This window comes from Polychytrium aggregatum, assembly GCF_025602895.1.
Source record: "Polychytrium aggregatum strain JEL109 chromosome Unknown BJ171scaffold_8, whole genome shotgun sequence".
Classification (NCBI taxonomy): domain Eukaryota; kingdom Fungi; phylum Chytridiomycota; class Chytridiomycetes; order Polychytriales; genus Polychytrium; species Polychytrium aggregatum.
The window spans coordinates 135,313-149,041 of record NW_026516210.1 but is presented as its reverse complement, the minus strand read 5'-3'; the positions used below and the strand labels follow the sequence as shown (position 1 = coordinate 149,041).

The following is a 13,729-nucleotide window of genomic DNA, read 5'->3' as shown; positions in this document are numbered from 1 at the left end:
TCTTGTGCGAAATCATTTGGAATATACAACCTCCCCGACTCAACACCATGGCCATGCCGTGGGTGGATCTGATTCTTGCAATGAAGGCTCTCGTGTCCAAGCCAGGCCGCAAGAACAAGTGCACAAGCAGACGGGAGAGCGTACTCCTGGAGATGTGCTGGCCGAGCGAGGGTGTCGAGGACACTGTTCCCAGTCTCAGGAATATTTGAGCGATCATGATTGGGGACGTCGTCTCTCAGCGACATCACCATCCACACAGTCGGTGCGGATCCCATAGCGCCAATATTTGACGATTCAGTCAGGGGGGGGGATCGACTACATCACAATCAGGCGACATCCACGACAAGCTAGCCAGGGATGATGGATCCCAAAGCTCGTCCTGACAAGCTATATCTCCCGCACCTGCTCACCCAAGCGGCAGTTCTGCATCCTTTGCATCTCGATCCAGCATGCCGCTGTCCCTGGGGGAAGTCAACGACCGGATTCGCAAAGTCGAGCTCGAGCTCGATGCGCTCCTGCGGCTGCGAATGGAGCTGATTCGCCAGAGCGATTCCGCCTCGCCGCTTACTCCTCCTCCTGCTCCTGCCGCTGCCGCTGCCGCCGCCTCGGCAGTGCCCGTCGTCGCTATCCAAGAGGAATGCCCCGACTCGCCGCAGCACACGCCGTCGTACTCGTCCTCGCATCCATCGTCGCATTCGCAGACGCCAGGGTCCGGCAGCCTGGAACGGCGCGATGGATATGGCCCTTGTCCAGGAACACCCAAAGGCGAATCCCACGCTCAAGCCACCCATGCCCCCGTTTCGATACTGATCCAGCGACTCGCCAAGCAGCATGCGCTCGAGCACAGCGGACGACTGGGATCTCATTCGCTGACGGCAGATAGCACCGACCTCGATTGCCAGACGGCCCATGTTAGCGAGATTCACCTCTCGAGCAAATCGCTGGCGACGGTGGAGAGTACTCCTCGCGAAATCCAGTTTTCAGAGCCGCCGCTCACCTCCAGCACATCCAACGAGCCTCCTCCGATCGCCGAAATCTCGTGCCTCAATACCAGCTATAGCACCATAGAGCGGCAGTGGACCGCCATCCCGGCCCCATCCCCCGTGCGGTTCGGGGATCAGCTGCCGACGTTTTCGCCCGGGTCGCGGGTGGTGGCCCTTCTGCGGTCTGCCACGATCGTCGCCCATATCTTCAATTTTTTCGTCATTACGCTCTCGCTGGCTTGGCCCTGCAGCTTCATCAGCCTGCCGATCGCCATTCTGAACGCCGCTGCCGACTTGATCAATATGGCCTACTGGCTCGCCTACAGCTTGCAAGAGTACCACGACGAGTACGGCATTCTCAACACACATCCGCCGCAGATCCTACGGTATCGGTTTGCCCATGAGCATATTGGCTATCAGCTGCTTGGATCTATTCCGGTCGACATGGTCGTTTTGTGCGCTGCATTTTCCATGGGGACAACTTGTGATGTCCTGAGGTAGGTCTCCGACTGCCTGGGTCCAGGATCTGGATCCCGCACACCGGCCGGCCATCAAAGTGGGAACCGCAAGACCCACGTCGGCGGAATGCGGAGCAAGCGACCCAAAGTCAGAGAGCAATTGGCCCCTCTGTTCTTGGATCCCCTGTCCCCTTGGCCCCCCTGTTCTTGGCTCCCCTGTTCTTGATCCCCCTGTCCAGGTCTCCTCGCCATAGTCGAGAGCGACTGGGCCACATTCAACCGGCGACACCGTGTCCAGACATCGCAACGGCATCGTTGAACGCCTTCGACGTTTTTTCTGCTGGCGGGGGGTGAGCCTGGATCTCGACGAGATCGTATGCGCTGACCACGAGCACATTCGTCTGCTGCTTCAGCTCCGACTTCAACCTGTACAAGCTCTACGCCATTCTTCGATTGCTCCGGATCTTTCCGATGAAGGTTATGGTGGTGTACTTTGTCGAGTGCGATATACCCGGTATTCGGTCCCATTTCACACGACTGCTGAAGAACATGGTCCTTGTCATCCTGACGGCCCACGTCTCTGGGTGTTTGTTCTGGCTGCTGGTGAGTCGGCAAGCACACGCAACCCTCGACGTCCATCCTTCGGGAAGCACTCGTCTGGTGCTCGAGGCACATGCCAGCAGTTGCAGTGTGCTCAGGGTAGTAAGCTCACGTCATGTGCGCAGAATCTAACTGGCGGTACAGTCCATTTCATGTCACTCCTCGCAGGCTTGGGTCTACACCGAGAGCCTCGTCGTCGACAGCGCGGGGCGGCCCGTGCCCTTGGAGAAGCAGTATCTTCTCAGCTTCTACTGGGCTCAGCGGGCGCTCTTTTTCTATCCCCGAGACGTCACCGAAGATGCTGAGTATGTCTATACGATCATCGAGACTCTGGTGGCAGCCATGCTCTATGGAGGTGTGTTTGGGAACATCTTTTCGATCATCAAGTTCCTGGACACATCGACGATTGAGTACGACGAATGTATGTTTTCCACTTTGCGACGGCATGGAGTGGCGATTGAGAAGTCATCTTGCTGTGGCTTGGTTGCAATTGAGCTGTTGCTGTCACACTCATGCCGAGCTGCTGCCCTTGGACGCCACAGTGGCCGAAAACAAGTACAAGATGAAGCAGCTGAGCGCATACATGGCCGAGAAGCAGTTCCCACCCAAGATGCAAGAGGACCTGCTGCAGCACTTTGACAACGAGTTTTGCAAGAACAAGGGCATCGACGAAAAGACGGTCTTCGATGGCTTGCCCAACACCCTGCAGCAGGACATTGCCAACTTTCTCTATCTCGACCTCATCAAGAACGTGCCGCTCTTCCAGAACACCGACCCGTCCTTCACCACCATGCTTGCCAAGTGCATCCGACCCATCTCGATCATGGGCGGGCAGTTCATCTTTCGCAAGGGCGACGAGGCCACCGAAATGTACTTTATTCGAAGCGGCGACGTCGAGATCTGCTCCGAGGACGGCGGCATTGTATTTTGCAAGCTCGGCAGCGGCCAGTACTTTGGAGAGTCGGCCTTGGTCGAGAGCCGCACCCGCACGGCCTCGGTGCGGGCCGTCGCGGATCCCAATGCATTCCGGGCCGTTGTCGAGCTGTGCTTTCTCACCCGGGATGCGTTCCAGCACGCCCTCAACATGTACCCCGATGACCGGGCCAAGATCGCCGCCTCGGTGGAGCAGAAGCACGAGGCGGACAAGCGACGGAGGCTCGACGAAATCGTTCGGTTCAGCACCGTTGCAGACCCATCAAACAAGTCCGAGGACGTCGCGGGCTCGATGTCATGGTCGGTCAGCAGCGAGATTGACGAGGCATACAGCGGGCGCGAAAGCTCCATGTTCCACCCGACGGATATGAACTTTAGTGGCGTCTTCCGTCCGCGGCGAAACAGCAGCGAGGATCCTTCGGTTCCCGGCCGTCGTTTGAGTACCCGCAGCTCTGCGACCACGGAAAAGTGGCAGATGGCTCGAATACTGTCGCCAACACCGTCGATGACCCGGAAATGAATGTGCGGACCTCCAGGACAACAAACCCGGTCGTGCATCAGACACGACGATGTTCGGTGGTGGGCATCTACGCTCTGCATTCCGTGCTACGGCCAGATCGGTGGAGATGAGCCACGGCCATGGCGGAATCCCCCTCTCCGCCCATTTGTTCATAACAGAATTCTCGATATCTGCTCACTCGGATACGGAGTACAGAATGTTGATAAAGGATTAGGAACGGTTCACTATATTTGGGGCGAGGAGGGGACGGGCCCATTGGTTGCTGACGGCGGTTGGGTAAGAGACAGTCTCAGGTCTAGCCCGAGCTGTTCCGATGCTGGAGGAAGGCCCGCGCATGTCGCAGCTATTCCAGACAGAGCACCAAAATTTGATCTGGGATGTGGGCGGATAAGAGGGAAGGAGAGAGGGAGGGAGGGGCAAGGCAATAATACTGCCTCCGTTCATAGATCGCCAGCCGCATCCAGATCCAGGGGGATGTTATCGACGGCAGTCAGGTCCAGGATCTCGTCGCAGCCAGTCGTGGTATCTGAGGCAGGGTGGCTGTCATGAGCGTCCTTGTCGTCTTGGGGGCTCACCGCATCGGTCTTGATCTGGGTCAAGTCGACGCCCTCGTCGCAGGAAGCATTGTCTTGCAGATAGCTGAAGAACTCTGCCGCGTCGCTCGATCCGTCACTGGAAATGGTCGAGATCGATAGTGGGCGGCCCCGCGACAGAGACGGCTGCTCGACTCTGGCCAGCTGTCCTGTCGCCCTGATCTGAAACCCTTCGTCTCTGCCGGCATGTCGGGCTTGGCGTCGCTCATCGGACAACGTCGGCTGCAACTGGATTGCCGGTACCGACGGCAAAGGCGGCACCAGTGAGTGGCCGGACCAGCTGGACGAGACGCCGGGAGAACGAAGGTCGTAAAAATCGGTGGTGCCATGGTGTCTGGGGCTTCGCCAGGTTGTCGACTGGCCTGCCTTTGAATGGTGCAGTTGATTTCCGTACCGGTGGACGTCGAGTGAGAGGGGAACCGGGGGTGTGCGGAAGGCCGAGCCGCCCCCTGTCAGCGACGATGCACCAGCGGGTACCGGAGGAACACTAGGCACCGCACCGACAGCCCGAGAAGCCATGCGGGGGTCTCTTCCATCGGGGTTATGTTGTAGCTGAGGCTGGGAGTGCGACAGACGGACGACGAGACTGTCGCTGTCGCTCTGCGAAGCCTTCTTGGTCGGGCCAGAGCGCTGGACCGCGGGGCTCTCGGTCTTCAGGTACTGCGACAGCAGCGCCAGATCCGAAAGACGACGTGACTCTGCCGTGGGCGAGGGCAGGCTGCCATTGGCGGTGGTGCTGGTGAGGGTGGACTTGTCGTCCGAGCAAGCAAGCGTTGAAGCCGTGTCGCCGCCGGGGTCCACAGAATGCCTTGGGTTAAACAGACTGGCGAGGCTCTGGTTCGAGGTGTGCTTTTGCTTGTTGGGCGGCTGCGGACCCGGGTTCTTTGAGCCTTTCGGGACAAGCGGCCAGTGCTCGGAGCGGCGATTGCGATTGTTATTGTGATCCAAGGACGGCTGCGAAATCGAAGGGCGAACGGTCTTGGGGCCGGGAGTGCCAAAGCCAAAGGTGCTGGCGCGGCTGCGGGTCTTTGGCGGAATGACCTCGATCATGTCGGGCGCGTCTGGGCCGGAGGGAGGGTCATTCTTGCGAGGCAGCGGTATCAGGGTAAGCGGCGAGAGCGGGTGCAGGACTGGGGTGGTGGGGGGAGGAGCCCTGTCGAGCGACGCAAGCGACCCATCGTAGTAGGATGGGATGCGCTCGCCCGACCGGGGCGGCATTCTCGCACTGTAGAAAGAGGCGCTTTTCTGGACGACGGGGGCGCCGGCGAACGGAGAGAGATTTGAGGAGGCGGATCCGTTGCGAGGCCGGTTGGAAATGGCCGCGGCATGCGAGCCCGGCATCGAGGGCAACGGCGGTACGGCTTCCCCGAGGCCCATCTCACCTGTCGATACGATCGAAAAGGACCGCTTGGACAGCTTCAGGCTCTCGGACGAGGCCTTGGCCGAGAGCGGCGACGTGGCAATGCGAGCATCAAACTGGACGTTGCTGAAGCTGTGCTTGCTCTTGCGCAGGGAGCCGTGCGGTGGAAGGCCATAGGGCAGCTCCGAGCTCGACGGGCCCGAGGACGACGATCCGGGAGTCGTCGGTGGTACTCTTGGGTGATCGTCCGAGGCGTTCCAAGAGGCGTTTGGGTCGTGGTCGTGGAAGGTTCGGACGGGCGAGTGCTCGTAAGGTATCCATGCCTTTGGGTCGCCCCGGCCATACCGAGACGAGGTGCCTGGCCGCTGGAGGCTGGACACATGGCTCTGGAAGGCGGGCAGGCTGCTGGACTTTGAGAGATCCGGCGAGGCAAAGAGCCGCTGAGGTGGGGTCGAGGACATGGAGGGCAGCGAGGGAACAGGTCGGGGGAGGGAGTCTCTTGAAAACTCGGGAGAGAGGGATTCGGGCGCAGCGATGTAGGCGCGAGCAAAACGGCCGGGTGATTTGCTCAAGGTCGAGACCGGAGTGGGGGGCTCGCTGATGATTTCGACGGTGTGGAAGGAGGAGGTATCGTCCCTGAGTGAGGGCATAGGCTGGTTGTCGGGGTTGGGGAAAATGTGCCGCTTCCGGTCGACTGAGGACGGCGACAACGAGCATGAATGTGAGGACGAGTGGAGCGATGGATGCGAGTGGTGGATGCAAGTGGAGGATGATAGATGTAAGTGATAGATGTAAGTGGTGGATGATAGATGCAAGTGATAGATGCGAGGGCGATGATGGATGCGAGGAATAAACGAGGAATGGATCGGACAAGCAAGCAAAGGCAAGCAGACCCGCCGGGCTGGTGGGATACAGGAGCGGGAGACATCCGAGATATGACATGCGAAGAGGTGTGATGGCACACCCGAGGACAAGTGTCCGATGCAAGCGGATGGATGTCCAGCACCAGCACCAGCACCAGCACCAGCACCAGCACCAGCACCAGCACCAGCACCAGCACCAGCACCAGCACCAGCACCAGCACCAGCACCAGCGACCTGCAACGGCTACTGCAGCAACTGCATCGCCATCAGCAATAACAATGGCAATAACAATGGCAATAGCCAACGGCGACATGCTTACCGTGAGCCGAGTTCGGAGCAGAAGTCGAGCGCTGATCGAGCGAGGGCGAATTGAGCGACGGCGACGAAGCCGAATTAGAGGCGGGACGCATAAAGAACGACCAGAAGCCGCTCTGTCGGTGGTTGGTGGTGCCCGCGGAGGTGAGGTGATCTTCGTTGGAGAGCCGGGTGTGGGTCAGGTTGGCGGTGAGGATCGACGGCGGCGTGCTGGGGAGGGGTCTGGCCGAGGTGGGGCTTTCGGCATCGGGGGACGACGGCTCGGTCTGGTTTTTCTTCTTGCGCCGGAGGCCCAGGAAGCCGATGCCGGCGACGACGATCAGCACGGCGACGACGCCGGCGACGGTCAGGGCGATCTGGTGCGTCTGGGCCGGCCGGTGGTCGGCGAGTTGAGCCATGGTCAGAGCCAGAGCCGGGGATGCGCTTGTGGGGAGCGGGTGGACTGGACCAGCAGAGGAGACGAGGACGGAAGGTGGAACTGGAGCTGGGATGGGATTGGGATTGGGATTGGGATGGGATCGAGATGGGATCGGGATGGACGGCGGGGGCCACGCAAGCGAGCGCAAGTGGGCGCAAGGCCGTGCGAGAGTCGACGGGGATGTCCTCCGGCGAGGATGATGGAAGAAAAACCCGCTCAGGGGTAGTAATTTGGCGATGTTTGGGGCGACCAGGATTTCAAACGAGCGACGGACGGCGAGCAGAACCAACGCAGCCACGAGCAGGAACAAGCTGCGATACAAGGCGGGCGAGCGGCCACATGGAAGAGGCGGGCAAGGGAGCGCCGCTAATGCACTGGGCAGACGGCGATCCGTCCGGGGGGCGCACGGGTGGTGGGGCAAAGGCCGAGGTATGCTGATCGCTGAGCAGTAACATCCGCTTTAATATGGGGGCAGCCTTGAGTTTAACAACCAGTTTAACAACACCTGTTTCGGCATGCTGAACAACACGCCGAACAACACGCTGAACAGCACCTATTTCAACAACTGATGCCGTCGCCTCTGGCATTCGCCGACTGCCCATGTATCCCCACCAGCTAATGCAGCATCCCCACGGCCGCGGCCGCACAAGGCCGCTAATGCAGTTCGCAGACCAGCACCATCCGTCCGCGCTCGCTGCACCCGCCCGCCGCGCACAGACCCGCTGTCAAGGACGGGTCGCCGGCCCACCGCCACGCCGTCCCCACCCGCAGGGGCACCCGTGGCCAGAGCCGGCGTCTGTGCGTGAGTGCTGTGCCCCCACAAGGTGCCGGGGCCGCTCCAGGCACCGGTGTGCGATGGCATGAATCGGCATTCATGCGTGCGATCATGAGTCGGCGCGTCGATCCAGCACCACGCCTCAGCGCAGATCACTCGCTCATTCACTCCATTCGTGGCATTCCAATCTCAGTTTCAATTTCAATCCCAATTTCAATTCCAATTTCAGGTTCAATTTCAATTCCAATTTGGTTACATTCGCTCCATTTGCAGATCCACATTCCGCAACAGGCGGTGTTGGCTCATCCAAAGTAGTTCTGCCTGCACACCTGCGCACTTGCACGCACGATCGCTTGCTTCAGATGTCCGCCGTCTCATCCACGCTGGGCATTGATGCTCTTGGTCGTCTCGCCGATCTCGTACCATCGCAGGCTCTGCAGAGACGCATTCGCCTTCTTGGCGGTAGAGTCGTAATTCGGTGACATGTAGCACCCGTCGTTCATCATCCGGAGAGCGATGCGGGCAATGTTGCGCGAGTCGTCCAGTCCGCAGTGCTCGCGGCCCTCGAACCTCATCTCCAGCCCGGCCAGCATCTGGCTCAGATTGCACTTTGTCCGATTGTAGAACAGCTGGTACTTGCGCCGCAGGTTGATGAACTGGTGAAAGTACGGCGGCGGAAAGAGCTTGCTGATCGTGCATTGCTTGCGGACAAAGTCACGAATGTCCCACGGCCCGTCGCAGATAAAGAGTGCGTCCTCGAACGGATAGGGCATAAAGTTGACCATCCACATCTCAAAGTGGTGGAGCACCGTCTCGAATGGCTCTGCGACATCCACAAGATCCTGCCGAGACAGACCAGGGCGGCATTCGTTAGATCCGGCCCCTGGCAAGCATCAGGCTGCCGCGGATGCGTGCCTTCGCTTGGTGCTCGTACCTGGGTGATGCCCGTCAGCGTGGTGCAGAATTCCGACAGAATGGGAGAGATCCTGGGCTTGACATACTCTCTGAAGTGATCGACCTGCATACCAAAGTTCAGACGGCACTGGTCATTCCAGGCACAGCCGCTCGAGGCACAGAACCAGGACGGGCAGACGGAGCACCCACACCCAGGCGGAGCAGTGCGGGTTTGCTCGTGGCTCAGACCCTGAACGACGATCTTACAATCTCGAGCGTCCGAGCATCAATCAGCACGACAGGAAACTCGATGATCTCGTGAGGAAAATCTCGGCCACCGTCTTTCTCGCATGTGGCTTCGACATCAAAGACGCAGTAGTATCGATAGGGCTGGCGCACGAAACCACTGGGCAAAGGGAAACACGATGAGTGCAATCAGTAAACAACGCAGATCAAGACTCATTTCGACCCGGCGAGTCGAGGCCATCATAATCGCCCCCCCCCCCAAGACAGCAGATCGCGGAGGCCTGGCATCTGAACACCTCAACGCCGCCACAGCCAACCTGTTGTCGTCAGAGTCGGGGTTCTGCAGCTCCAACTTCATTCGCTGGCGAAGGGCCTCGGCAACCTCGTCGCTGCGGGCAAAGTCCTGGTCGGTCCAGCCGCGCTCGATGCGAGCAACTCGGTCTTGCTGGTCCTTTATGTTCTGGACATGCCGGGCCTTCTCGGTGAGCTCCTCCTCGGCCTTCCTGGCCTTTTGCAGCTTCCGCAGCTGCTTTTGGAGGTCCTGTCGGTTGCCGCGGGGAAGCGCACCAAGCTCGAGGATCTGTGCTCGGAGCTCATCGACGACTGGCGATCTGGACGACTGCGTGGTGTTGTCTGTTGCATCGGCAGTTCCGTTCTCGTCATGTTGCTCCTCCACAAGCTGCTCGTCTTGGACAGCGAGAGCCGCAAAGCTATTTTGGAGGCCCTTGAGCTGGTCGGCGTCCGAGGATCTGGCGGATTTCTTGGGCATCATCGGCGGTGTCTCGAAGGCGAGCGAGATTCGGGGCAGCACTGCACGCCGGCCGTCGGGCTGCTGAAATCCATGTGGGCCGGCCTGGCACCGCCGCCTGTCCCTCTGGATGACGCGGAAGGCCGAGTCACCGAGCCCAGGTCGCCGCAGCCCCTGGATTGAAGCGGTGGGGGTGTGGTGCTTCTCATTGCCGATTCCTGCGACACGGGATATCGAGAAGCCACAGAGATGTCCACCTCGTCCAAGGCATGCACCGCACTCCCGCATCGCGATATCAGTGCCAGTCGATGCCCGCCCCAAGAGATCGACCAGGTGTATTCGGGACTGTGCTCCCAAAACCCCAACCAAATGCACTCGATCGTCAACAAAGACAGAGGTGCAATTCCATGGCCTGCCCACCAGGGCTGTCGATCGCGGTGAGGGACACTCAGGGACGCACTGTCCCGTTCGTTCTGAACATGCTGGAAAGCCGGCACTGCACGCATCCGCCATGTCTCTCTCTGCCAGACCATTGCCGGTGGCATCGGGGCATATCGAGACTCCCGGCTGTCCGCTCAGCTCTTGATCCATCCATTGTCGACGAAAAAGTCAAAGATCTTGCCGGTCTTGTTGACGTCGATCTTGATGAGCTCCCGGGCTTGCCGCTTCTTCAACTTCCCGTTGCGTGCCTCGTACTCCCGCAGGATCGTCTCCTTGATGACCATGTACGCCTTGGGCAAGATCCGCAGATGCGAGCACAGCGCCTTCTCGGGGGGTGTGAGGAGGTCAACGCCCTCCGACGCCGTGATATCCAGAGGTGTCGCAGGCCGTCGCCCTGCCGCGCTGGTTGGTGACTGGGCTGGGGGGACGAGTGCTGCGTTGGGCGATCCAGGGACCGAATTGCCACGGGCAGGGGTGCCGGTCCGCGACGGCACCAGGAAGCTCTGATGGAATAGCCGGGGAGATGGACGAGATCCAGTCAGCGATCAGCTACATTCTCTACCCACCGCGGGCGTGGTTCGCAGCTGCGGTCGATGTGTGCGGTTACATCAGCGCTATCGTGGTCGCTCCTCGTCGCCGTCACCATCGACGCATGGCATCACACCCCGCGACGCATAGCGTTGCATGGAGCTGCCTGGGCCGGCTCCGTGCCAACAGTCCCTACCTCGCCCTTGATGTCATCGACACGGCTCCGTGCAGAATGCCGCGACGGCGTGCGATCCAGAAACAGATCCCGGGTCATGGTCTTGTAGCTTGTTGTCTTCAGTCGTCGGCCGGGCATCAACATTAGACCACCATCCATCTGTCTGCGGACAGGACTACTCTCGTTGTGCATTTCGTCTGCATCGCTCGAGCAGAGGCCCTACATACCCGCGCCAGCTTGTCCTTCTCGTACTCGGCCGCTTCTTTGTATGCTGTGATGCCGGCCCGGCGGTATTCTTGCAGCTGCGCGATCCGCTGCTTCAGGCGCATTTCATCTGGTGCCCATCATACATGGCGTTAGCTACACCAGCTGTTTGTCGATGAGATCTGAGCCGCCCGCTGCCGCGACAGGCCCTAGTGCCGAAAGAGGCACCCGGCTGTCTCGCTGGTCGATGCATACTATTTAGCCCGTCCATCAGTGTCTCAAAGTCGTCTAGATCGAGCGCAGAATTGGGCAAGGCGGTTAGATGTCTGACGGCTCGTATTGATCATCAAGGGTACACCCGGCCCGTTCATGCAGCCGCAACGTGCAGGGCTCAACCACCTCACGGACTACACCGCACCACACGCAGCAACGAGAGAACAGAGGGTCATGGATGACAATGCGGTGGCGATCCAGGCGATCCAGGCCGCGGCAGCTGATGTAAAATCGGAGCTGATGCAGCATCCGCGCCAACTTTGCCACAGTGTCAAATGTGCTTTGTGCTGCATAGCGGGATGAACCTACCGGCCGTCTGCATCTTTGCGTAGACCCGCATCTTGGCTGCTAGCTCCTTCTCTTCCTTGGGCCGCTTCTTTTCCGCCGCTTGGATCTGTGGACGACACCATCAGCGACCATCCAGGTTCAGCACCATCAATTTCACTGCGCACGCTCACACGTCGGCCCCACCTGTCGAAAGTTGAGCAGCTTGCGCTCAAACATAAACTTTTTGCGCTCCATGCGCCGATCCAGAACCCCGTTGTAGATATTCAGGATGGTGCACTTGAATTCTGGAGGTTACGGAGGCAACATGTACATCAGCGCCTCATGAAGCAAACTCGGGACGTCTGTCGTTCGGCGGTGCAAGGGCATACCCATGTCTTCGGGCAGATCCGCGTCCTCAAACACCATGTCCTTGACGATTTGCTCGGCTTCGTTATCGTACTCGGCGTCAAACTCCATTCGCCCAGGCATATATCCTGCAATTTCGTGGTTTGCCGGCTGACTCGACATGGCCGTTGACTGGGGCAGGGCCGAGTCAGGGTCGAGGCAGGCCGTGTGGCCAAGAAAAGTCACGGTGAGCATCCGGAAAACGAGAGAGAGGGAGCCAGGCATCTCGTCGCATACCATCAACACAGAGCCCTGAGCAGACCACGAGCGAACGTACCCTGTTTGCCTTCTGCGTCAGTGCCGGTTTGCGCTCTGGCCTCGTGTGGGTTGATTCATCCGACAGTCAGTCGATATTGCATGGGGCATGTGGCAGCGATGGCCATGTCCATCATGTCCACCATGGCGCGGGTGATCACCATGTCGCCCCCAACAGCCGTGGCTGTAGCCGAGACATGCGGCAATCGTCTCACCTTTCGGGCCGACTCGCCGCTGCATCCCCGAGAAACTCCGGGATGGTGTCTGGGAAGGTTTCAGCGACAAGAACGAGCGGTAGGAGTTATATGCCAGCAATGCAGTCATCCGATCGGGTTTGCCTCGAGACATCCCCCCGCTAACGAGTCAATGGAAACGAGGCCCCAGCTCCAAGGGATACGGGTGCGCAGAGGTTGCTGTCTTACCGGCGATGGCCATGTTGCCGACTGGATGTAAATCTCGTTGTAGTGTTTGGCGCATTCCAGCTTGTTTTTTGTCCCGATGTGCTCCGAGATCTGGTCCCAGTTGCCGAGGCCAAACAACTCCAGGCCCTCGACCAGCATAAGTTCCTCCTCGGCATCCCATTCGTCGTCAAAGATGGAGAAATCCAGCATTTCCTACGATTGGTTTTGGGTTAGAGACGTGTGCAGATGTCGCTGCTTGAGCCCATGTCGGCTCAAGCAGCAACTTGGCTCGTTCAGCCCCGGCATCCGCCGAGCCGTGGAGAGCCAGCGGCGCATGCGGCACAGATGCAGGGAAGAGTGCAGCGAGGTTGTGCAGGAGCTTCACTCAGGTCGGCGCCAGAGGCTCTCTGGGCACGCACCATGATCCGGTAGCAGTGAATGTTCCGATGACCTCCTAGCTCAACGCCCCTGGCAAAGCAGTCCAGACACAGATCGAAATCCGGACATTCGGCGCAGCGGATTCGGATCATGTTTGTGATGTCGGTCTGGCACGAGTCGCAATGGTATTTCTGTCCAAAATCCTCGGCCGCTGCATGCCGCCCGCACATCCAAGGAGTGCATCCACCGGCGTCGATTGTGGATTGTCGATTGTCGATTGTCGAGCCCGCGTCGAGACAGATCCGCAGCCGCACGAGACGACAAGGGGGAAGGAATGGTTATTGCCAAACTGGAACTGGACGATGCAGCCAACTCCGTCATTGATGTCTGGCCCAGTCTCACCGCCGACTGCCCCTCTCCCCAGTATCCAAGACCGTTTAACCCAAGGGCGAGGACATGGAGGGACTGTCCGGAGGCGGAGGAGAATGCAGCACACAAATCGGGGCCGCATGGAGGAAGGCGGTGGACGGCATGGGCACGCGGGCCCTCATCCGCAGAGATCGTACCATCGGCCTGCTGCTCGTCGGCAGAGGCATACTTGCGCTTCTTCTGGATGACGGTCATGGTGCGATCAGGGCAGGCATCGGAGATCAGCAGCAAACAGCGGCAAAAAGGTCTGGCGGCTGTCGTGCGTGG

The 13,729-nt window shown here is 59.6% G+C and overlaps 4 protein-coding genes across 4 annotated transcripts; 1 reads left to right on the top strand and 3 right to left on the bottom strand.

The window, feature by feature from the left end:
- Positions 1-47: 47 nt before the first annotated feature.
- BJ171DRAFT_639884 (uncharacterized protein) lies at positions 48-3,667 on the top strand (the record flags this gene model as incomplete). Its single annotated transcript, XM_053115752.1, has 5 exons — positions 48-118; positions 449-1,480; positions 1,855-2,044; positions 2,210-2,462; positions 2,584-3,667. 5 exons carry the CDS (start codon positions 48-50, stop codon positions 3,492-3,494), a joined length of 2,457 nt encoding a protein of 818 aa, XP_052969237.1. The 3' UTR covers positions 3,495-3,667.
- A 24-nt stretch (positions 3,668-3,691) lies between these two features.
- BJ171DRAFT_292501 (uncharacterized protein) lies at positions 3,692-7,151 on the bottom strand. The gene is made up of 2 exons (XM_053106950.1): positions 6,630-7,151; positions 3,692-6,141 (listed from the first exon to the last, which is right to left on the bottom strand). Exons 1-2 carry the CDS (start codon positions 7,021-7,023, stop codon positions 3,935-3,937), a joined length of 2,601 nt encoding a protein of 866 aa, XP_052969236.1. The 5' UTR covers positions 7,024-7,151; the 3' UTR covers positions 3,692-3,934.
- Positions 7,152-8,011: 860 nt separating this feature from the next.
- On the bottom strand, positions 8,012-9,963 carry BJ171DRAFT_493783 (ribonuclease H-like domain-containing protein). The gene is made up of 4 exons (XM_053109941.1): positions 9,276-9,963; positions 8,980-9,118; positions 8,753-8,836; positions 8,012-8,660 (listed from the first exon to the last, which is right to left on the bottom strand). The coding sequence occupies exons 1-4, from the start codon at positions 9,728-9,730 to the stop codon at positions 8,193-8,195; spliced, it is 1,146 nt and encodes a 381-aa protein (XP_052969235.1). The 5' UTR covers positions 9,731-9,963; the 3' UTR covers positions 8,012-8,192.
- Positions 9,964-9,993: 30 nt separating this feature from the next.
- On the bottom strand, positions 9,994-13,729 carry BJ171DRAFT_292331 (uncharacterized protein). The gene is made up of 12 exons (XM_053106944.1): positions 13,600-13,729; positions 13,075-13,244; positions 12,677-12,868; positions 12,470-12,518; positions 12,277-12,311; positions 11,984-12,131; positions 11,799-11,899; positions 11,637-11,721; positions 11,310-11,342; positions 11,078-11,184; positions 10,872-10,967; positions 9,994-10,650 (listed from the first exon to the last, which is right to left on the bottom strand). The coding sequence occupies exons 1-12, from the start codon at positions 13,655-13,657 to the stop codon at positions 10,282-10,284; spliced, it is 1,443 nt and encodes a 480-aa protein (XP_052969234.1). The 5' UTR covers positions 13,658-13,729; the 3' UTR covers positions 9,994-10,281.